At 40.0% G+C, this 24,215-nt stretch overlaps 1 protein-coding gene across 6 annotated transcripts in view; it reads right to left on the reverse strand.

The window, feature by feature from the left end:
* The window catches only part of HECW2 (HECT, C2 and WW domain containing E3 ubiquitin protein ligase 2), a 416,399-nt gene that overhangs the window by 87,165 nt on the left and 305,019 nt on the right, over positions 1–24,215 (reverse strand). For all 6 annotated transcript variants that reach the window (XM_079924631.1, XM_079924629.1, XM_079924628.1 and 3 more), the window contains 3 exons: positions 22,102–22,287; positions 3,868–4,002; positions 452–554 (listed from right to left, as the gene is read on the reverse strand). In XM_079924631.1, coding sequence (XP_079780757.1) covers positions 452–554; positions 3,868–4,002; positions 22,102–22,287 — 424 coding nt within the window. The remainder of the gene's footprint in view (positions 1–451; positions 555–3,867; positions 4,003–22,101; positions 22,288–24,215) is intronic.

Here is a 24,215-nt window from a genome sequence, read left to right on the forward strand (position 1 = left end):
TACAATTTTGGAGACTTTTGCTGTCTTGCATTTGCTACAAAACCCCTTAAGAATGTGCCATCATTGCTTTCTTACTTTGTGGGCTCACACACCTTTTAAACGCTGTCTCAAGCATTAAGATATATACTAAATAAATGCGTGTCCAAATGCCTAATTTAAAATGACCACATAATACAGCGGCCTTAAGAACTTATTTTTCCTTAACTTCAACAATCTAATATAATAGTTCTACTCAGGTAAGGTAGAGTAGTAGAAAAAATTCTCACCCTATAGGATTTTACAAGACATAAGTGTTTTGAGACTCAAATCGATTTCTTAGGGATAATGCAGCAGTTTTTCAGTACAGGGCAAATGTAGCAGGCTGACAATAGGGAAGTGTATCAGCAGAGAATGCATGGTACACACTGACATGAAAAGCAAAGATAAAGACTTTGGGAAAGAGATGACATACCCACTGGAACCATGTCCTGGTACTGTGGCCTACTAACTGTATTGAACGTACTTGATGGCCTGGGAAGAACTGGTGGTCCTGCATGTCGAGAATCTTCTCCTACCTGCAAACACAAGCAGTGTTTTTGTTCTGCACCAAATCCTAGAATACTTTACATCAGTACCCCAAGGCAAGTTGTTCAGAACACTTGACAATGAGCATTGGTAAGTACCAACTGATCAGAACAGAGGCTAGCTGAAGAGCTGACACAGGACTCTCAAAAGCTCTGCTTCAGTTGCTGAATTGAGGGGATGGGTTGGGGTATAACGTCCCTGAGAGGGGCCAGGGCAGCAACTGTTGACCAAGTGGTACAGGAGTAGCTCAAAATGCCTACACCTCTTGGGGATGTAGATGCTGAATACCTGTTCCTCAGGAATAACTTCTACCTGACAAAACACAAACCTGCAAAAGTACAATCAGAGAGAACACTTTGGTGGTACAAAATTCATCGGGCAGTGCAGGATATACCTTCTTTTGGCCAAGGCAGGTCAGGGAATTCCCTGCCTCAGCAGAGGAGGGGTTGAAGAGCAGCAGTCTTCATGTGGGTTTCCGAGTTGGATATTATCTCCTCAGAAGCAATTTTACATGCCTATTAGAGCACCCAGTACAACAGCTTTTTCTGGTTTGAACCTCCCACACCAGCAAGCTAATCACAGCAGGTGTGGAGGAGCTAAATAGGGTTGCCCCAACCTGAATTAGTTACATACTGATTATAGGCTTAGAAACTCATACATACAAGGAGATAAATAAAAACGCCCATTAATAATCTTACCAGAAAACTCTAACACTGCTTTAGCTTCTGTTTTAGCATTTTTCCCCTGTACTACAGAAGTCTTTTAAGACAACAGTAGAACAGTTAAATAAGAGAGTAAGAGAACAAAAGGCAAAACAACCTCCTGGATTTATAAATTGGTACTTTTAAAATACAGTTTCTACTCCCACCCATTCAAACCCTCACAACCATTTTATCATACTGCATCCGTTAGGTGTTCAGTGAGGGTTTTTCTAAAGGCCCTAAAGCTGGAAATATCGTCCCCACACTTGACTGCTTGTTTATCCTTCAAGAATGTTCTCACTCATTCTTCAATGTGTAGTTCAAACAGCCCCTCCTCGATGAAGCCTTCCCTTCCCTTCAAGCTGACATGAAATGTCACCTTCTCTGAGCACCCACAGCACTCGGGGTACATTTCTAAAGCAGCTGCCATTATTAACAGTCTATAAAGCATTTTTTGCTTGTATTGTTATACATCTGGATTATGGTTACTTTTATATATTCTCTCCTTAATAAGAACACAGGAACATACATTATTTACTTGTATCCCTCACACCAACCACGTTTCTACACTACAGGTGTTTAGTAAGTATTCACTTGTTGGATGGAAGAGATACCAAAATTTCTACTACCTGGAATATTTGCTAAATAAGTCTAAGAGAATGGCTGGGAAGACTTGTGAATGTAACCAGAAATTTCCCACTCTGCTTCTCTTGAGTTATTGGCTCTGAGAAATGAAGTCAGCCCCTCTTGGGAGAGATTCAATCATTAACTATACCTTGTCAGTCACCAAACTTATCATTTCAATCTACCAACATATACTTTCCCTCCTGTCAGTAAGTTGCCTTGTGTCATCATTTCCCAGAACAGCCAAAGGTCTTCTCCTTGACACCCTGCTTCTTCAAACCAGACATCAAACCAGACCATTATCAGTGGGCAAGCTGTGATAAACGTCTGTATTACTGCAGGATGTGCGTGCTTCCGACAGCTGGGCCAGAAAGCACATTCCCCTCAAGGGTTTAACAACGCCGAGACTGAATGCTGAGTCTTTATGGGGTCGTCTCTGTTCCACTGCTCAGCTTCCGTCAATAAGAAGAGAAGTTCTCATTCAAATTTTAATGTGTACCTTAGTATCCCTACTGCTAGACCATGAAACTAATTCAAGTTCTGAGGCAGAGGAGTTGAAAGAAAATATAAGTATAGCTACTAATCCCATGCACGTAGTCCTGATCAGACTGAACAGCCAGCGTCATATTGTGACGTCAAATAAGGCAAGCATCTAAAGTGCACTGGTTGTGTGATAAAACGAGGCAGGGCCCTGATATGCTACATATCACGCACAAGGTCCAAAGGTGAGAGGTCTGTTCTGCTTTTTAGATGAATGCTATTAGCATCATCCAGTTCACCACTAATGTTTTATATGACAGCCAGGTAGAGATTTATTAGCTACTCATAAAACATGAATATTTTTGTGCATACCTCATCCTGCAATAGATTTATATAACATTTTTATGTGAGCTTCTCGTGTGTACTCTTCTATGTCTTCACTTACAACCAGCAAACACACATAATCATTAGAGCCAGTATGTAAATCATGAGGGGAAATTCCAAGAGTGGAATTTTGATGAATCAAATCCAGTTATTTATTACATTCATAATCTTTTCTTATAATAGAAGCTACAAAAATATTTGACATACAATATAATACTGAAAATATGATATGCACATAGATGGAACGTGGAAATGGCATGCAGGAAAAGAATCTTAATTCTTCTTGTCTAAGGGAATTTTTAGAAACAATGTATATCAAGTGATAATATATGACATTCAAAGCATAAGTCTTTATTAAGGAGAAAATATGTGACCTAAAACATTCCTGTTTTATTTATTTAACCTGCTACAGAAAAAGGGAAACAGGAAGAGATTATTTCTTTTCTCTTTTTTCTTTTTCTTTCTTTTTTTTTTTCTGGTTAGATTATTAGAGAGCCCTCATGTGGTTACCATGGGACACTGCAAACTAGCAAAGTATAATAGAGTACGGTAGAGCTTTTAGTAATTCTTAATGCTACCCATTTTCTCTGAGCACTTAAGAGTACATAAATCAACCCTCATACATATCCTAACTTTAAAGAATATTAGTGAGGATGCCACAACCCCATAGCATTGGCCGAAGATCTTAATCTAATCCAGCAATCCTCACTTAAGAAACTTCCCTATCTTTAACCTAATTTTAATCCCCTAAAAAAGTTACATTCCTTCCTTCCTATGAAGCTGCTCTTAGGTATGCCAAAGGGCTCATCATCATCCTCTCTTGAACACTGTATTGCATTATGAATTCCCTCACCATCCACTGAATTTTTTTTTTTTCTAAATCTCTAATTTCTTCAACCTTTCCTCACATGTCCTACTTTTTAAACCTGTAATTTAGGCTCTTTGAGTTTCCAGAGAAACCCCGTTAACATTCCAACACTTTCAGCCTCCAAATGACAGTCTCTAAATCAAACTAGAAAAACAAAACAATAAGAAAGAGCCAGCACGATTCCATAAACCCCACATCCCGTGCTTCTATCAGCCAACAGGTCGGTCGCTAAGGCTCAGGACTCACCTCGCCTGCGCTGTGGCTGCGCTGCCTGGTCAGGTGCTGTCGATGCACCAGCGCGCTCGTGGGTCTGCTGCTCTGAAGCGGGAGCCGGGGATCGATGAAGGTGGTGGTACGCGAGTTGTGGTCGACAAAAAATGCCTAGGAAGCAACCCACTCAGTCAACACTCCGTACATGGCACACACCTGTCTAGCGGTCCTATCATTTCACACATGCAGGGAAAGACCCACTTTGGAGTGAAAACCTTCGCTCCGTTTTCTCGTAATTTCAAATCTTCGGGAGAATTTCTCCTTCTTCCCTCAGGACAGACCAGAAGAGAGGAAGCCACGCTTAGATTGGATGCAGAATGAAGACAGCAGGAAGGAACATTGTTCCTGGCTTTAGGAAATACAGTCATCAAAGATAGGATCTCAGAAAGAAGCCCCCTGAATGGACATTTGGGCTTCTCTCTTAACTGATGCTCTTTGCTCTTACTGCTATCGGTTATTACCAAGTTTTTCTTTCAAACATCATTGGATTCTCTTTTCCTTCTATGTAATCAGCTACCAAGTCCTCCCCCATTTTCTCATTAGAGTGTCTCCTCTATTTGTCCCATCCCAGCCTATCATTCATTCCATCATTTCAGGGTTTTCTCTTAAACGTGTAATTATTAATAGTTTCTCAGCTGTTCCACGTCTCTACAACCTTATTCACTGAATGGCACCTCACTATCAGAATTTTTTTTTTCTAAAAGCTTTGACTACATTTCCACTCCAATCCAAAGCCTCTAATGGCTACCTGTTATCTACAGAAAAAACATTCCAACCCTTTGGTCAGTTTTCCAAGACTCTTTACCATCTCCTTCTTACTTTCTTTCCAGTTTGGTCATTGATCACACACCCAGATAAATTCTATCACATACAATGACTCAGGGCAAGACACTTAAGTTCTCTGGGCTATAAATTTCTTATAAAACACGCCTCCTTCATTCATAATAAACATTTCTCCACCATAAAGTGATAGGAAGGAGGAAACCAGGTCTGTCATGTTTACTGCAGAATCCTTCGTGACATGAAACCATGAATGAGCATAAACCATTTCCCTCAGTTTTGCAGTAAGGATTGCATGTAATGTAGAAAGGCCTTTAAAAATTCTGTTTGTTTAATTTTAAAACTCGATGTAAGTGCAATTTTTCATTATCATTAGGAACAAAATGGTGTTAAGTTTGCAATGTAAAATTCATTCAAGGTAATAATGAAGCCCATTATCTCAAGGATAATTAGAAAATATAAGTTTTCCATGATCAGATAAAGTTAATTAGGTCAAGATAAAAAGGACTATTAGGAGAGCCTGGAGACTCATTACTGATAAATGTCAGGAGACATGATATATGCCAAATAACCTAAGCAAAAAAGAACTGATGGAGCTCTGTTAACAAAGTACCTTAAAGACTAGGAATGAATGCATCTAGGCAAATCTCAGGGGCAGATGGTATATTTATGCTGATTAAAAATTCTCCTTTCCATTATGAAACAAAATGTTTCTGTAGATAATCAGGAAACAGAGCAAAATAATTTGTAAGTAGCTCCCAAATAGGGGGAAAAATGACTTCTTTAAAAAAAAATAACTTTAAGCAGAATGTGCACTAGAAACAAAGCAGAGAAATGGCCAGAACAAGAATCCTTGTCTGTCCCTTCTCTCGATATCCGATTTCCAGGTACAAAGACTGGATTAAATGGAAGTCTTGTAGGACGGAGTCACCAACCTCACATCCCTGGGTAATGCTCCCTTTTCCATAACCTATCAGGTGGAATATCTTTCTTCTCTGATCTTGTAAAAATGTACACCAACAATAAACCCTACACAGGCTTATATTGTCAGGCTCTGGTCTCAAATGTGACACTAGTCCCCGTTTGATTTGAGCTTCTAATACACATGTATGTATATTATTTCTGCCACTATTTAAAATGTCATAAAATAGAAATTCATTTTTTTAATATACATTTCAACATAATAGGTATTATAGTCAATTTAATATTCTCTTTATGTATATTAAGATTAAGCTCTTATTACTACAACAATAATATTAGCCATGTCGTTTAAGGGGAAAATACAAAGAGTATGAAAATAGAATTGCCTATTTACCTAATGTCTTAGGAATGTTTTGAAGGAACAGGTGGTCATTTAGAGGTAATGATGAATCACTTGTAATTATAAGGACAAATGGGTGTGTACATCTAGGTCAGTTGTGATTTACATGGAGTGTCATAGTATAATTTGACGTTAAGAGGCTTCTCTAAAATCCATTCTATAAAAAATTATACTGTATATGCCTTCAGGGTAGGGACCTTTTCTTACTCACCCTGTTCTCCCTAATAGCTTTTAGGGCTGCATCTGGGAGAAAGAGAGTGCTCAGTAAATAAACTGCCAAAAACTCGAACAGCAGACTCCTGACCAAAATACAGGAAGACAACTGACAATGAACTAACCAAGTATTAAAAGTCGCATTCTTTTACGTAAGCATAGAAATACTGAAAGATTTGAGAAAAATACATGAGAGAAGTATGTGTGTGTGTGTGTGTGCTGGGTGAAAAGTGTGGAGAGCTGAAGACTATAATACCACACAAATAGGATAAAAGGTTTTAAAACACCTCATGTGGACATGGATAAACTATCAAGTTAAAACTTGAGAAGTCCGAGACAAAGTAGTGATTAAATGCTTGGGATCTAGAAAAAGACAAGCCTGGGTCTGAGCTCTAGCTCCACCACTTACTACTGACATAACATTGGGCAAACTACTTAACTTTTTCAAACTACAATTTCTTTTCTGTTAAATAGGTATAATAACGCCTACATCAAAGGAAGATAAAATGAGATGGTTCATATAAATTTCTGAACATAGTACCTGAGACCCCTTAAATGTGAGTTAATATTATTATTACTAATAATAACAGTATTAACTTCCGAGACATTTTTCTAAGGATTACAGTGGTTCTCCCTGCAGCCCATAAACAAAGCTCAAAAAAAAAAAAAAAAAAAAAAAAAAGGGGTGAACCCACACTTCCCAGGCTCCTTGTAGGTACGTATGGCCTAGATTAAGTTCTGGTCAATGAGATGTAAACAGAGGGTCACATGATACTTCTGGAAAACTCCTTTCCAAGGAGATTTTTACAAGGTAAAGCCCTCCTTCTGTACTTCATCCATTCTGCTCCCTGAAACAAAGATGTAATTGCCGAACCCCAGCAGCCACAACGAACCCTGAAGATGAGGGATGGCTGAATAAAAAGCCGTAAGGAGCCAAGGCTCTTACAACTTAAGAAACCACCTTAAGGGCCCTAGACTGCCTGTCTCTGAACGTCTTTATGTGACAGAATAAAATCTTGTAAACTTTGTATAGGTCCCTGTCACAATGCAGCCAAACCAAATCCTAACTGATGCACTGAAGTCAGCAAAGAAGAACGCATAAGCTGGCCACCACCATTATGAATACGGATTTTCATTATTTCATAAATAATGATTTCTCATTATTGTTCACCTTTAATACAGTTGGGTAACAGTCCGAGATTTAAGTGAAATGCAGAGTTGGGAAAGTATAAAGCTGAGATTTGAATCCATCTTTCTGACTTCAAAGCCCAGTGAGCAGTGCCTCTTTCCCCTCCCTCTCCTTTTCATAGTTTTCCTCTTTTTCTTCCATTCTTTCTGCCTCCTATTTTTCCTTTTGATGTTCTTCCCACTCCCCTCACACAGTACTTGATTTTAGAAAAGTATTTAAGTATTTATTGAATTAGGCCGACAATAACTGTCACTCAGAGTGCTGGGCCTCACCACTGTCTCAGTGCTGAAAAGGTTGCTACTGATGCTGGACAGCAAACTGTACGTCCTCTGCACAATCTGTACGGCTCCCCTGCTGGAGGGTGGGCTGTGGCTGGAGCATAGGTGCTAATTTGTATTCCACAAGGAGCTCAGTTTCAGAGTAAATGGAATGTGTATACTGTTTACATGTGCTTTTTATGTCTGCCAAGTACTTGGGGGAAAAGTCTCAATTAAGACCACTATCGAAACCACGCAGCTAGCACACTAGCACTAGCCGAGGGCAGCACGAAGAGGCAATTCCTTGGCATGTGCTTTGGCTCTGCTCCGCTCCCTGTGTGACCCTGGACAGGCTTCCTTGGTGCTTTGCTATATCCACGTAAAGGAGATGACTGAGGTCACAACTGAGTTGTGGAAGATGTATTCTACTTTAAAACAAAGATCAAAGCATAGAAAAAATACAGTGCAAATTTTAGGCTTGACATTTCTATTTGTGATGCACAAATCGATTATGTCACAAAAGTGGATCACTTTCCCATAGGATGTCCTAACTAGTTCAAGCCAGTAATGAAGTTGACCTATTCCTTTTTTAAAAAAATTTAATTTGGGTCACCATTTTATTTTTTTACGTCACCATTCTTGAATAGCCTGCCTTTATTTATGAAATTGTCTACCATGTATCAATAAATACTGTCTGAATAAACAGTATGTTGAGAAGGCAGACCACATCAAAAAAAGCAATTGTATTAAAAAAGGAGTCTTTTCCAGATTAGCCACTAGCAAAGCAAATTTTGAACAACACAGATTCCCTACTGTTAAGTTTCATTAAGGAAATTCACTCAAGCTTCCCAGTGCTGGACCAACTAGGGCTAACAACATAATCAAAAACTGAAAGGAATGCAAATACCCAAATTCAAATCTCATTTTAAAAACGTCTACCCTTTCGCTGCTTCAGGGCATGATCAGAGTCAGAAAATATGGGCTGGATGGAGCCCATATTAGTGAGGCCAAACAAAATACACTTCTCTCTTTACACAATTCTTTTTTTTAAGCTTCTGTTATTTTAAGAAAAGAAAAAGCATCAGTATTTGTGAAGAAATACCAACCTCAGGCTCAACAAATCTAAGTTACAGAAGTTTGAAATTGTTTCCACTTACATTTTGCCAAACCAGGAATCCGTATTAAAAGACCGTGTAAACAAAATAAAACAAAAAGCACTTGTAACTATGCTCCAGAAAGACATCATCAGATCTTTCTTTCTCTAAAGAGCTATGGAAACAAAGAAAGAACAATAATTTAAAAGATAGCAGCACTGCATATTGAATCTGTTCTAACTTCTAGTTTCTCAACTCTATAAAGTCTTAAAATGCTCAAAAAGTTCATTGTAATCTACTTTAATTTTTATAAAGATTGTAATTTACTCACGCATTCTCTCCCTTCCGTAATATAAATCTCAGTTCCTGGTCCCCTCTCTAGTATTTCCCCAATTATAAGGAATAAACATGCTATCATTTTCTCTACATTATATCCCAGACAGAACTCCATTACCAATACTGGAGATGAAAAGCACTGAATAGTAGAGTTTATTGTAACTAAAAAAATAGTCATGCTAACATTTTCTAACATTTGGTTCATCTGAAGGAGTGAGTGGTCCCAAATATCTCATGACATCTATCAATAACAAAAAAGTTAAAGAAGGTTATTTTGTTAAACTGCTGTGATCAGAGATCTAAAGTTGCTAGGAGAGAAAACAGGGACACATGGCACCGTGGATAAGTAAAACATCCCCAAAACTTCAGATGTAAAATGTTAGCAAAGGGAGGGGGGTGGTATTTTATGTATTGGGAGTAGTGGTATTTAGGTGTTAGAAGTATAATATAGGGGAGCCAGTGCCATGCTGGGGATGGCATGGACCAGCTTACAGGAGCTGATGGTGAAATCTCAAGCTGGTTGATGATGATGCTGGCAGCCTGAAATTGGCTATGGTGGGAGAATTTACACCATGGAAAATGGCAAATGCTACAGATCAGCCTTCCTCCCCACCGCCCCTGAGGAGCTGGTTGCTAAGCATTTATCAGCACGTCACTGCAGAAGACCAAGGATGGAGTTATCCAAATCAGCACATTTCAGGTAGAATAGAAGGGCATTGCCATGAAATTTTAAAATAGTACTCTACATTTTTTTAAAAGAGTCAGTGCTGGTCAGAGGACAACTGTTTAAAGATAAAAGGCAAAGCCCATCTTCATACTTGGGCAATTCCTTCAATATTCCATGAGTTTAGCATTTTACTCAAAAACACATTCACAAAACCAACCTCTGCTTTATTCTCTCATTCTGAAAGGTATACTGCCCTAGAAGGATTCTTCACCTCTGCCTCTATGTGTGGGTTACTTTTTGGTCTAACAAGATTGTACCCCCTGAAAAATAAGCAAGAGATACTCTAAAAACTATGTGTTATTTGTAAATTTAGAGTTTAATTTCATCTCTACCTGGACTGCTGTGTAACTGGAGGTGATTAAACCAGATAACCACCACAAAGAGGTATTAGTTGTTTCAAAGCAATTAAAGAGACATGTCACAAAAAGAACTAATATAGTGCTCTAATGAATGAAAAATATATTTTTCAAAGTGTAGAACTTATTCTGCTAAGAGACTTTTGGGATTCACTTGAAACCTCCAAATATTAAGTTGCATTTTACTCATTAAGAGGAACCTGACCCAGTAAACTGTGGCCATCAGCTTCATGTGGGACTGAAACCAAAGTCTATGTCATCACTGGGGCAACTTCTACAGCCACATAAGCTATTAGCATCTGGTAAAATGAGAATCCTCAAGTAGGCTCTGACTGTGGTAACTTTCACTGTACAAATATTTGTTCTCTTCTAAAAAATCTATCCTCATAACCATGATTCCTACTTGCCACGGTCATCGAAGTTGAATATTTGGACCATACGGATACTCAAATCCCCAATGTGACATCCAAAGTCACAAAGCCCTAGACTTACAAAGCTTGGCTTTAGAGATGGATGTCAATTTAGCTGGGTGATATTATAGCAAGTGTTTTTTGTAGGGAAAAACACAAGAAACTATGGGAAAAGACATTTCACTTTAAATAAGGAGATGGTTACCGTTTTATATTTTCATTTAAAGAGCCCATGACGTTTATATCACTTTTAAAGCTCAAAGTTTCAGTATAGGCTCAAGTAGAAAGAACTGGGGAAAGCACCCTGTGTTAATACTGTTAACAAAACAAAGAGGCAGGAAAAAAGTTATTCCATATTCAACATCTGAAAGGGGAGTCAAAAATAAACACTTTTCTTAAAAATTAAACCAAATGGTAAGTCCATTATATAAACTTATTAATAAGAAATATCAAGCTTTGTAATATTTTTCTAATTGTCCATGTCATTGTCCATGTCATTTTGTATCATTCTCTCTGTTATCCTTAACCCTCTGTAGTGATGCTTCCACTGATTTTACTCCATTTGATATCAGTCTGTGATTGTTAATTTTATGTGTCAACTTATCTGGGCCACTGGGTGCCCAGACATTTGGCCAAACATTATTCCAATGTGTCTGTGAGTGTGTTCCTGGATGAGATTCACCTTTCAATCAGTAGATTGAGTTAAGCAGATCACCCTCCCTAATGTGGGGGGACCGCATCCAATCAATTGAAGGTCAAAAGGGTGAGTAAGAGGGAATTGCCTTGGCCTGACTGAGTTGGGACATTGGCGTTTTCTTGGGTCTCAAGCTGCTGGGTTTTGGATTGGATCTTACACCATCAGCTCTCGTGTGTGTGTGTGTGTGTGTGTGTGTGTGTGTATACGTGTGTGTGTATACGTAATACAGGGTCTCTCAAAATGTTCCCATTACTTCCTTTTTTTCTCTCTTAATTTTATTTCTTTCTTTTTGGCTGCATTGGGTCTTCATTGCTATGTGTGGGCTTTCTCTAGTTGTGGCAAGCGGGTGCTACTCTTAGTTGTGGTGCACAGGCTTCTCATTGCAGTGGCTTCTCTTGTTGTGGAGCAGAGGCTCTACGCATGCGGGCTTCAGCAGTTGTGGCACGTGGGCTCAGCAGTTGTGGCTCATCGGTTCTAGAGTGTAGGCTCAGTAGTTGTGGCACACAGGCTTAGTTGCTCCACAGCATGTGGGATCTTCCTGGACCAGGGCTTGAACCCATGTCCCCTGCATTGGCAGGTGGATTCTTAACCACTGCACCACGAGGGAAGTCCTTTTTTCTTTGTTTTGTTTTTTTATACATCTTTATTGGAGTATATTTGCTTTACAATGGTGTGTTAGTTTCTGCTATATAACAAAGTGAATCAGCTATACATCTACATATATCCCCATATCTCCTCCCTCTTGTGTTTCCCTCCCACCCTCCCTATCCCACCCCTCTAGGTGGTCACAAAGCACGGAGCTGATCTCCCTGTGCTATGCGGCTGCTTCCCACTAGCTATCTATTTTACATTTGGTAGTGTATATATATCCACGCCACTCTCTCACTTTGTCCCAGCTTACCCTTCCCCCTTCCCCCTCCCTGTGTCCTCAAGTCCATTCTCTACATCTGCATCTTTACACCTGTCCTGCCCCTAGGTTCTTCAGAACCATTTTTTTTGATTCCATATATATGTGTTAGCATACGGTATTTGTTTTTCTCTTTCTGACTTACTTCACTCTGTATGACAGTCTCTAGGTCCATCCATCTCACTACAAATAACTCAATGTCGTTTCTTTTTATGGCTGAGTAATATTCCATTGTATATATGAGCTGTATCTTCTTTATCCATTCATCTGTCAATGGACACTTAGGTTGCTTCCATGTCCTGGCTATTGTAAACAGAGCTGCAATGAATACTGTGGTACATGACTCTTTTTGAATTATGGTTTTCTCAGGGTACATGCCCAGTAGTGGGATTGCTGGGTCGTATGGTAGTTCTATTTTTAGTTTTTTAAGGAACCTCCATACTGTTCTCCATAGTGGCTCTATCAATTTACATTCCCACCAACAGTGGAAGAGGGTTCCATTTTCTCCATACCCTCTCCAGGATTTATTGTTTGTAGATTCTTTGATGATGGCCATTCTGATTGCTGTGAGGTGATACCTCACTGTAGTTTTGACTTGCATTTCTCTAATGATTAGTAATGTTGAGCATCCTTTCATATGTTTGTTGGCAATCTGTATATATTCTTTGGAGAAATGTCTATTTAGGTTTCCTGCCCATTTTTGGATTGGGTTGTTTCTTTTTTTGATATTGAGCTGCATGAGCTGCTTGTAAATTTTGGAGATTAATCCTTTGTCAGTTGCTTCGTTTGCAAATATTTTCTCCCATTCTGAGGGTTGTCTTTTCATCTTGTTTATGGTTTCCTTTGCTATGCAAAGGCTTTTAAGTTTAACCATACACAAAAATAAACTCAAAATGGATTAAAGACCTAAATGTAAGGCCAGACACTATAAAACTCTTAGAGGAAAACACAGGCAGAACACTCTATGACATAAATCACAGCAAGATCCTTTTTGACCCACCTCCTAGAGAAATGGAAATAAAAACAAAAATAAACAAATGGGACCTAATGAAACTTAATAGCTTTTGCACAGCAAAGGAAACCCACTACTTCTTCAAAGGAACCAAACATACCCCCCCAGTGTGTTCCTTTTTCCACGTCTTTACTTTGAGTGTTTTCCTTCCTTTCCCATTCCAAATTTTCTCTTCTCCACAATCTAATTTTATCAAAATACTACTCATTGGGCTTCCCTGGTGGCACAGTGGTTGAGAGTCCGCCTGCCGATGCGGGGGGCACGGGTTCATGCTCCAGCCCGGGAGGATCCCACATGCCGCAGAGCGGCTAGGCCCGTGAGCCATGGCCGCTGAGCCTGCGCGTCCGGAGCCTGTGCTCCGCAACGGGAGAGGCCACAGCAGTGAGAGGCCCGCATACCGCTTAAAAAAAAAAAAAAAAATCCTAGTCATCATTCAGGGTTCAGTTCAAATCCAATCTTTACTATGAAAACTCTCCAGGTATCCCATGCCAGAAATAAGTCTTTCTGTACCTATACTAGTGCATGATGCACGTTCTGTGCTTTTATAATCCAAATAAGAGGAATTAGGGGTAAAATGGTCTGGGCAAGGGGTGCTTAGTGGCTTTACACAGGAAGTGCATGATTCCGTGCAAATGCGTGGATCTGATTTCAGTCCCAGTTCTAAAAAGAAAGTTACTTATCTGGCTAAGGATGTTTTTAAAACACTATCTTCATGACCATAGCTTATGGAGATTGCAACCACCAGAGCAGAAGACCACTAATCTAGCAAGAGAACAAATCTACCAGAGAGACCACAATAAACAGAACACTCATAGCAGAGAAACAGAAAATGCTCTGGGTTGTTATACAGGTTTCAGGCAGAAGCAAACACTCGAGGGCAGACTACTGTGCAGTGATCAAGAACAACATGGACAAAAAGAACAAGAACAACAAAAGGAACCCTGTTGTGACAAAATTATTCTGTTGGACCACCTCAGTTAAGGGAGATCAGCTGTTTGTTAAGAGGAGGAATGGGACACTGACACTAATTCTTCAGTGTATCTTTTATGTCATTGTGTATTTCCCATTAGAGTAAGGATTTAACCATCAATAACAAATCTTTATCATTTTTATAAAAGTCTAAACTGATGAAACTCTTTAGTTGTTGTTCTACTTACTGTAGATTCTTGCTTCTACCTAACCATTCAAATCAAGATTTTGGAGAGCTGGGTAGGAATAACCAAGTGAGTAGCATTCCTGGCTTAGTGTGCTGTATGGTCCATTTTATTTTGTGGTGTTTGAATAATCCATATTTTGCTTTCCCCAAACTAAGTCATAAACCTCTAGAGGCTTTGTAATTGTACTGCTTTTATCTTCTACACTATAGATAATAATAAGTCAATTACTGAAGAAGTTGTTTAATTCTAATTCTAATTGTTTTTCTTCCATTTGTAATCCTGTGATTATCTAAGTGGATGCCAACCACAGCTCCAGGAGCTAGACAGGACGGGTTACTGGCCCTCACTTTAGAGAAAACTGAGGTTTGTAGAAGTTAGATCAGAAAGACAGCGATGGATCCAGGAATCCTGATCCACAGCAGCATAATTTCCTCAAATCCTCCAAATTAAAAATGAGAAGGGGGCTCCCCTGGTGGCTCAGTGGTTGAGAGTCTGCCTGCCGATGCAGGGGACACGGGTTCATGGCCCGGTCCGGGAAGATCCCACGTGCTGCAGAGCGGCTGGACCCGTGAGCCATGGCCACTGAGCCTGCGCGTCCGGAGCCTGTGCTCTGCAGCAGGCAAGGCCACGGCAGTGAGAGGCCCGCGTACCGCAAAAAAAAAAAAAAAAAAAAAAAGGAAGGGAGGGAGAGAACGAAGGGAGGGAGGGAAGGAAGGGAGGGAGGGAAGGGAGGGAGGGAAGGGAGGGAGGGGAGGGAGGGGAGGGAGGGGAGGGGAGGGAGGGGAGGGAGGGGAGGGAGGGAGGGAAGGGAGGGAGGGGGGAGGGAGGGGAGGGAGGGGGGAGGGAGGGGAGGGAGGGGGGAGGGAGGGGAGGGAGGGGGAGGGAGGGGAGGGAGGGGGAGGGAGGGGAGGTAGGGGGGAGGGAGGGAGGGTAGGAGGGAGGAAAGAAAGGAGCAAAGGAGGAAAGAATTTTTAAAAATGAAGAAAGAAAAAACACTCCTAGGTTAAGTAACATTTGGTTTTCCTTATTAAAACTCATATTCGTCTACCAGATCTATTATCCCCATGAACACATACTAATGATCAAACCTAGCCAAGAACCAGAAGCATTTTAACCAAGTCACATTTTAATACTACTGATACATATTTCTTTCTTTTTTTTTTTTTTTTTTGCGGTACGCGGGCCTCTCACTGTTGTGGCCTCTCCCGTTGCGGAGCACAGGCTCTGGACGCACAGGCTCAGCGGCCATGGCTCACAGGCCCAGCCGCTCCGCGGCATGTGGGATCCTCCCAGACCGGGGCACGAGCCCGTGTCCCCTGCATCGGCAGGCGGACTCTCAACCACTGCGCCACCAGGGAAGCCCCGATACATATTTCTTGCATAAATATAAAAAGTTTGTATCAACAATGTAACTCAGATCCCAAAATACCCTTGATTTTCACAGTCCTGAGAGTGTACAAACATTTAAGAATTATGCAATAAGAAGTAAGAAGAGTTTTCTTTCTCTACTGGCCTACTTTCTTTGCTTGTATGTTTTGTTTCAAACAAGGCAAGTCAAAATGTGTCCTGTATGTTAGTTGAAAATCCTAGACCTTAGGTACAACAAATATGTACACGTAGATATTGATCACAGTCTCATGAGGACTATCCTGCATAAAATAAAATGTGGGTTAATTCCCAAAATCAAAATGATTAAGGAAATCAAGTAATGGAACAAAATACTGATTAAAATATAGTGTGGAATTCTGAACAAGATACCTTTCCAAATGTAATTAAAAGTAGAAAGAAAAGCATTACATATTTGATGTCAAACCCAGTTTGGAACTGTATCATCTTATCTTTAAGACTGAAGAATCAAAGATCTATAAAATCTAGGAAGTAAAAAGGGAAACTTAGTCTTCCTCTAATTTAACCTATTAATTTTTTAAACAGCTTTACTGAGATATAACTCAGACACTATACAATTCCCCCATTTAAAGTATATAATCCACTGTTTTTAGTATATATACAGGATTGTGCAACTATCACCATAATATAATTTTAGAACATTCTCTTCTCCAAATGAAACCACATACCTATTAGCATTCACTCCCCATCCCATTTCCAACCCAAGGAAACCACGAATCTACTTTCTATCTCTATAGATTTGCATATTCTGGACATTTCATATAAATGGGATAGTATGTGATATCTTGTGACCAGTTTCTTTTACTCAGCAAATATTTTCAAGGTTTACCATACTGTATCAGTATTTCATTCCTTTGTATTGTTAAACAGTATTCCACTGTATGGATCTACCACATGCATTTATTCATTTATCAGTTGACGGACATTTGGGTTGTTTCTACCCTCTGGCTACTTTGAACAACGCTACTGTGAATAGTTGTGTACAAGTTTTTGTTTGGAAGCACATTTTCATTTCTCTTGGGTATATACCTAACTGTGGAATTGCTGGATCATGTGGCAACTCTTTGTATAAACATTTTTCCAAAGAAGATATACAAATGACCAATAAGCACATCAAACGATGATCAACCTATTCTATTCATTTGCAGAGATAAAGAAAGTCAGACCTAGGAAATTTAAATGATGTATCCCAAGTCAGTTAGATGGCTAGTGGCCAGTGAGGTCTAGACTAACCTTGCACAGGAAAATTATTACAGGATTTGGATACAGAAAGACATGGATCTGTATACAAGAGTTTACTTGCACACTTAACCTCTTTGAGCATTGGTTTCCTCATCTATAGCAAAACCTATTCCATAGGATTATTGTGAAAGTTAAATGATAATATATTATCCTATCATAGAACCTGGCATCTAATTAGTCATCAATATATGTGAATTTCATTCCTATCTATGAATTTCATTCATAGATAGTTAAATGATAATATATTATCCTATCATAGAACCTGGCATCTAATTAGTCATCAATATATGTGAATTTCATTCCTTTCCATTATTCTATGCGTCCCTAGCATAAGGACTCTATGGTATTTGAGCATGAAGTCATGCATGTGTTTCTGGTGAGGTGTCCTCTAGTAAACTACCTATGATCTAATCAAAACCTGTATGTATGTATGTATGTATGACTCAGCCTTGAAGTATACCAGTAACCCCAGTACCTGGATAGGAACTCTTCTTCCTTGGAATGATAAAATATCTCTCATTTCCAAAGACAATCTCTCCCAATAGAGTGTAGCAGTTAAGAGTCATACTCCTAGAGTTAGAATCCTGAATTCCTCACTTACTTGCTAATACACACATTAGTTAACATCTCTAAATTTCAATAAAATGTAGATAATAATAATAATACCCACCTCATAAACTTCCATGAGGTCTAAATAAGATAATTCATGAAAAAGTACCTAGTACAGTGCCTGGCACATGGTATAAGCTTAATAAATGCAGGTATCATCATTAACACCATTGTCACTGTCATTATCATCATCATCCTCATCTTACCTAGTAAGGCCTGATATTCTGTTCTTACTCTTCAACTAATAGTCAATTAAAAAAAATACTTTACTTCTTTTATGTAAGTCAAGGACATTTTTCACTCTAGAACTCTCAAAAAAAAAAAAAAAGCATATCAGTATAGACTCTTGTGAAATCTCACCCAATTTAAACCTTTGGCCTTAAGTAATTAGAAAAAAAAAAGTCTCTTCCAAAACTGAAGACAGCTAAAGTGTGGTACAAGCATAATCACTACCTTGCTCAAACATGTAATACGAAAAATCCAAGACAACATATGCATTAAGAGAGGTCAAACCAGGCGAATCTTAGGAGCTACTTCTGGTGAGAGCACAGGAGGAGGGAGTAGCACTGAGGAGAGAGCCTGGAAGCTTCTTCATTTGTCCAAAGCAGACATCACTGAATAACCAGGAATCTACAGGTGACAAGTTTCATTCATTCATCGAACTTGTTTTGAGAATCTTCTATATGAATGGCACTGGGGTTGAAGGGGGTAATTAAACAATAAACAGAATAACTCTCAAGAAGGGGATCATCTGCTTTAGAAGATAAAATAAGTTAACAACTATACCATGAGACAGATGGGGATAGCTGTCATAAAACAGTGCAAGGGAGACTCTATGGGGAGTCGCTTATGCCTGGAGAGCCAAGAGCGACCCACCCAATATGCTGCCCTTCAGTGATGTGTCTAAAAGCCCCCACCCCCTCAACTATGGTAGGAGAGGCTACCACAGACTCCCAGAGCACCTTCACTGTAATTGCTAGAAGATATGCATTCACCCTCCTCACTGGTGAGAGGCAGGGTAAAAGCACAGACCCTGGAGCTGGATGTCTTGAGTCAAATCCAATTCTATCACGTACTAATTGTAGGACCTTGGTAAATTTGCCATGCTATGCTTCAGTTTCCTCTTCTAGAAAATATGGATAAAAGTAGCAGTTATGTACAAGGCTGCTGTGAGTAGGGAAGGAATTAATCTAAGTGCTTATAACATGGGTAGCACACAGCCAATGCTACATACTACATAATGCTACACTGTTAGCTTGTATCATTGTTATCACAGTGGCATGTACATAGTAGGCATTCAGAAGTGTGTTGAATGGCAAAACAAATGAAAACGCAAAAGGAAGATGTTGCACTTGAGAAGACAACATGGGGCCAAATTTCATAAGCCTGAGCAGCTAAGTTTGACAACGTTCCTCTTAAGAACCATTTCTTTTCATGCAGGTGAGGATTTGGCCATCCTATTCCATGTCAATTCTAGAAATCAATCATCACTGAGGGGAAAAAAAAACCTCGTAGTATTTAATAGCTTTCGATGTTATATTAAATGGGGCAAAAAGTTTACTCCCTTTAAATGTTCTGGAGGTAAAGCTATTCATTAAAAAGGGGAGCTAAAATTTCTGGCTGGAAGAAAACCTATTAACTGCCTGGAGGATGGGAGCCATGACTTTTAAAGTACAATCAAAAGCAGCACAGCCAAATACAGACGTGGCAAGAGCCTGTCCCAAATGTTCTTTTAAGCTATTTTAGTTCATTGGAGGCCAATCATTTATACAGGAAGGATAGGGGAGAAGCACAGGGAGATACACCTGCTTTCATTAAGGTACCCAGCTTAGCTAAAAATCTTATTAAAGTCCAAATGCACAAAGCAGAAGAATCAGGCTAAAGTGATAATCTTTCAGGCCTGTCTGATAATCCATTTTGTCCACAAGGCCAGGGGTCTTTCCACATCTTTCATGCCACACGGCATGCAAATGCAAAGCCACCAACAGACTGTGAGGTCAGCTCTCTACCAGCCCACATCCAGGGCTCTTTACAATGCTTACAACTTCAGGCTGAAACCCCAAATGAATCCAAACCCTCAGGGAATAAGATGGATGGTTATGTTACCCACACAGCCGAGATAATGTTTACCTCTGTTTAACTATCGAAACTTTATAAAAGCTATGAGACAGAATTTGTTCTTAAGAATACATTGTAACTCAAATAGTATCCTAAGTTTAACTTAAACTTTTCTCGAGGTTCAGGTGTTATTTATAAGAAGCTCTCTCCTGAAGCATGTCTGACAAGTTGTGACTGGCAAGAAAGGAACCTCCCCTTCCATGTCTGCATGATAAGTTCCCGATTCCCTTTAGCTAAGGATACAAAATGACGTAACAAGTTACGTCTCTATAAAGAGCAGAAATACATGCAGCATTATCTCAAGTTAAGTCTCTATATAGAGCAGAAATACATGCAGCATTATCTCAACTTGGGTTTCCCTGGAGCTATGGTTCTCTAATGAGTATAGCTCCTCATGACACCAGGAAAAATATTGTCAGAGTTGAGGACAGAGCTGAATTCTTCGTCTGCTAATGCTCTTTTATATGCAGGTATAATACCATCTATATTTTCCAAAGTCCTTTCTTGGACCACCTGTGCCCTTCCATTTAGTTAGAATGTTTACAAACACTGGGCTCTCAGGCTGTTGACCCAGAATCAGCACCAGCAAAGTGACATCCTCCTCTGGAAGGAGAGAGCACAGGAAGTGCCAAGGGTCCCTGCGTGCAGCTCCTAGTGTCCTGGAAAGACTTCCCTGCCATGCCCACCTGACTCTGATACAACGCCATTCTATCTGTGGTCCAGGGACCTAATCACAAATCCATTCTCTTTCATCTATTCTACTTCATGCTTGCCACTTCTAATCTCCTCTAGGCTGGGAATTAGAGGTTTACTAAAAAAAATTTACAGAAATCAAGTCAATAGTTTCAGTGAAAGTCTGAGGGCTCCTCCCATGCAAAATACATACATGTACTTTGTAATATCTAATTTGACTGCTTATAAGTTCTTAGATAAGACTGCTGGAAGCTGAGTTCAGGATGAGTAAGATGCTACTGTGGTATTATTGCCAGAGGGTACTTTGGGGGAGAACGGCATTTATTGAGTACTTTCCACATTCCATTCACCTTGAATGCTCTTCCCTGATATGGTTTACTTCTCACTTCGTTCAAGTCTGTGTGCATGTAGAGCCTTATCTGTGAGGCCTTCCCCAGCCACCCTCTATAAAATAACCCTCCAATCCTGCCTTTCTCTAGACCTCATCTCCTGCTTTCTTTTAAATCATAGCTTTAATCAGCTCTTGGCATGCTCTGTATTTATCTATCTGTCCACTGCCCATCTCTTTCCATCAGAATGGCAGTTCCATGGAGTAGTTGGCTTAGCTGTTTTGCACAGGTACTCAATAAATATTTGTTGAATGAAAAAGTCAAGCATAGTTATTGTAAATATCTTGTCAATTTAATCCTCCCCACCCTACAAGTCACATATTTCAAGCCTTTTTATAGATAGGGAAATTGAGGTTGGTTACTCAATACTTGGAGAGCATGCTGTGGTGGTTAAGAGCATGGACCCTGGAAACAGACTGCCTGGATTACAGCCCAGCTCAGACACTGCTCACCTCTATGACACTGGGCAAGTCACTGAACCATTCTGGACCTGGGATCCTTTATATGTAAATAGCAATAATAATAACAGTACTGCCTTACAGAGTTGTTGAGAAGAGCTTAAACATATAAAGGGCTTAAACAGTTCATGGCTCACAGTAGGTGCTGAACGAGAGTTAATAAATAAAATCTTAGCTGAGAAACACCTTATAAGAATTACTAACTTTCTCATTCTGATTTCTTACTTATATAACAACCTCCTGATTACAAGCCAGCTTTCTGGTTCATCCGTCGAAGAAGGAAGTACAGATGTGGTTACCCGGCCTGTGTGAGAGTTACGTATTTCTCATCATAAATTCATCAATCTGTGAATCTTGTTTTAATGTGCTAACAAAACCAGGGTTCTGAATCAACAAGACTGAGGCCCAAACCCTGACGGTGTCACAGACACACCTTGCGCTGTTGCTTAGCAACCTCCTAGCCACTTTCTCCAAACAATGCCGCAACTTGTATTCAACTACTCACAGCACAAGCTGTATAGCTAGAAGAAGGAAGTGTTGTTGCCTAAGAAACCTCTTCTCTAATCAGTAGAAAATGGTGAGAGATTACAATTCAAAGAAAATCCAGGGGAAGTGAGTGTTTTGCCCAACAAGTGCCCTCACAGCCATCCACCGCATACACTACTTCAGAAGAGTGTAGCAATGGTTTATGGTATCAAACAACCTGCTTGTCCAGGTTTCCCTTGAACCAGGTCACGCAGGGCTTTTAGCCCTCACTTGAAAGGTAGGGCCCAGTGCCAAAGCCACAAGCAGCCCACAGTCACACGGAGGCTTCCCCATGGCAACTCCCGCAAGTTACCTTGCCCTGATGATCATGTTTCATTTCCCAGCCCCTCGGCAGCTCCAGTTGTTTGTTTGCAAACATGTTGAGGAATCCCACAAGGTCCCGGTTATGCTGGTAGCGTTCAAAGTGGTGGGTGTCCCGCCGGACTTTGGTGATCATGTGCTTCAAACACGTGTTGTTTGTAAACATGCGGTAGGCACTCTGGAGAGGATGGAAAAACAATGTTAATCTGCTTTGGGACATGCAAAAGTAACATATATACTCCCATGGGCATATTTAATCTTTGGAATAGTGTACAGGCTTCAATGTAACTCGAGACCCACACATGGAAACAGCAGATAAAGCAAAATAATTTTGATCGAAATAAAATAGACTACAGAAAATCAGGGAGTCTTCACTAATGATTCTAGTTTTCTAAGGAACGAGAATGCTGTCGAGTCTCATTCTATAGGTGATGTAAGATCCTAAAGTTGGTTTTAGGCAAAACCCACACAGTCGAAATCACACCATGCTGGAGGCAAACATACCACCTCACAGTGAGCCCCAATACAGCCATTGTTTCCTCCAGCACAGGAACAGATCATCGGCTCTATGGGTGAGTGCCAATGAAGCAGTTGGCGTACATTTAGGAGCCAAGTTGTATGAAAAACTGCTTGGCCGTATATTTGAATATTAGAAGTACATGCAATGGGCTGAGTTGTTCTCACTGAGAGTCATATTTAACTGAGACCAGAGTAGACTGGAGTTTTTCATCTCACTCCTGCTTGGAGGCATAATCTCAGTAAATGGAATGGCAGGCAGAACTACCTGGACTGTATAACTCAGTATTTTTTTTTTCTTTCTCTCTCTCTTTTTCCTGTGTGTGTACACACACACACACACACACACACACACACAGACACAGACAAATACACATATATATGGCTAAATTTACATGATTGAAATACACATTTAATAAAACTCCATTATACCAGCACATACAAAAAAGTGATTGTTTTGTAAAAGTATCTCATGATACTTAAAGAGGCCAAAAAAGGACCATGGGCTGTCTGCGTATGAGTCAGGCAACAAATATTCAAGGCACAATACCATGTGCCAAGCAGTAGAAAAGGAATAACTGTATAGAGCTATTTCCTTAAGTCATCAGAAGAAACGTGATATTCATGAAATTGACCAACCGTGAATGATCTCTCTTGGAATGCTATTCTTCTCACGTAGATTCAAAGGGCTTTGGATTCCTCTTATCTTTAGTGTCCCAGGGACACCAGACTAAGTCTGGAGGCCTTCAGGCTTTACTTCATGGGTTCTGTTATTTATTTCCTTTTAGACAGACCAAGGCAAACCCAAAAGAAACCAGAATCCCTGGAAATCATTTCACTTTAATAAACATTTACTGTGCTGGTTATTGAGGATAAAAGATAAATGAGTATGAGGACAGTCAACAATGCTCCTGTCTTTCCAGGGTCCCTCAGGATGTGTCATGTCCAGGTCAAAGCATTTATTGCCGATGGGAGTCCCTCTAGAGGTACAGTGAGCACAGCAACCGGCCATGTTTGAAATGGTGGCTGTTTCCCAGTCTGGGTTCCTGGGTCTCTGAAGGACTACAGGGATCAGAGAACCCTGACAGCCCAATTTGGAATGAGAAACAAACCTTTGCTGGCTTAAGCCACTGAGATTTTTTGGTCACCGTTATTGATGTATAACCTAAACTACATAAAGTAACTTTTCTACCGTTATTCTGATTGATTCCCTGTCATTATATACTTTTTGCTTTGCATTGGAATATTTTTCCTCTATCAAAATGGAAGGAAGGGAGGAAGGAAGGGAGGGAGGGAGGGAGGGAGGAAGGGAGGGAAGGCCAGCCACATTAAACAGTCCTCAAATATTAGTGTACTAGTTCCTTAGTACACCTGAGTAGAAAATATTTTGAGGTCACATTTCAACCTGACAGTCTAAATGAGAGGAGGTTTGATGGCTGTGAGAAATTATGAGGTTCAGAGCACAGAGCACTACCAAAGCAGGCAGGCCCATGCAGGGGCTCTGGGCAATTAGAGAGCACGAGAGAAGAACAAAATGATACCATGAAAGCAGAGAAGGAGACTAATAAAAGAAGTTGGAGGGTGTCAGAG

The sequence above is a fragment of the Stenella coeruleoalba genome (assembly GCF_951394435.1).
Source record: "Stenella coeruleoalba genome assembly, chromosome: 6".
In the NCBI taxonomy this organism is placed as follows: Eukaryota; Metazoa; Chordata; class Mammalia; order Artiodactyla; family Delphinidae; genus Stenella; species Stenella coeruleoalba.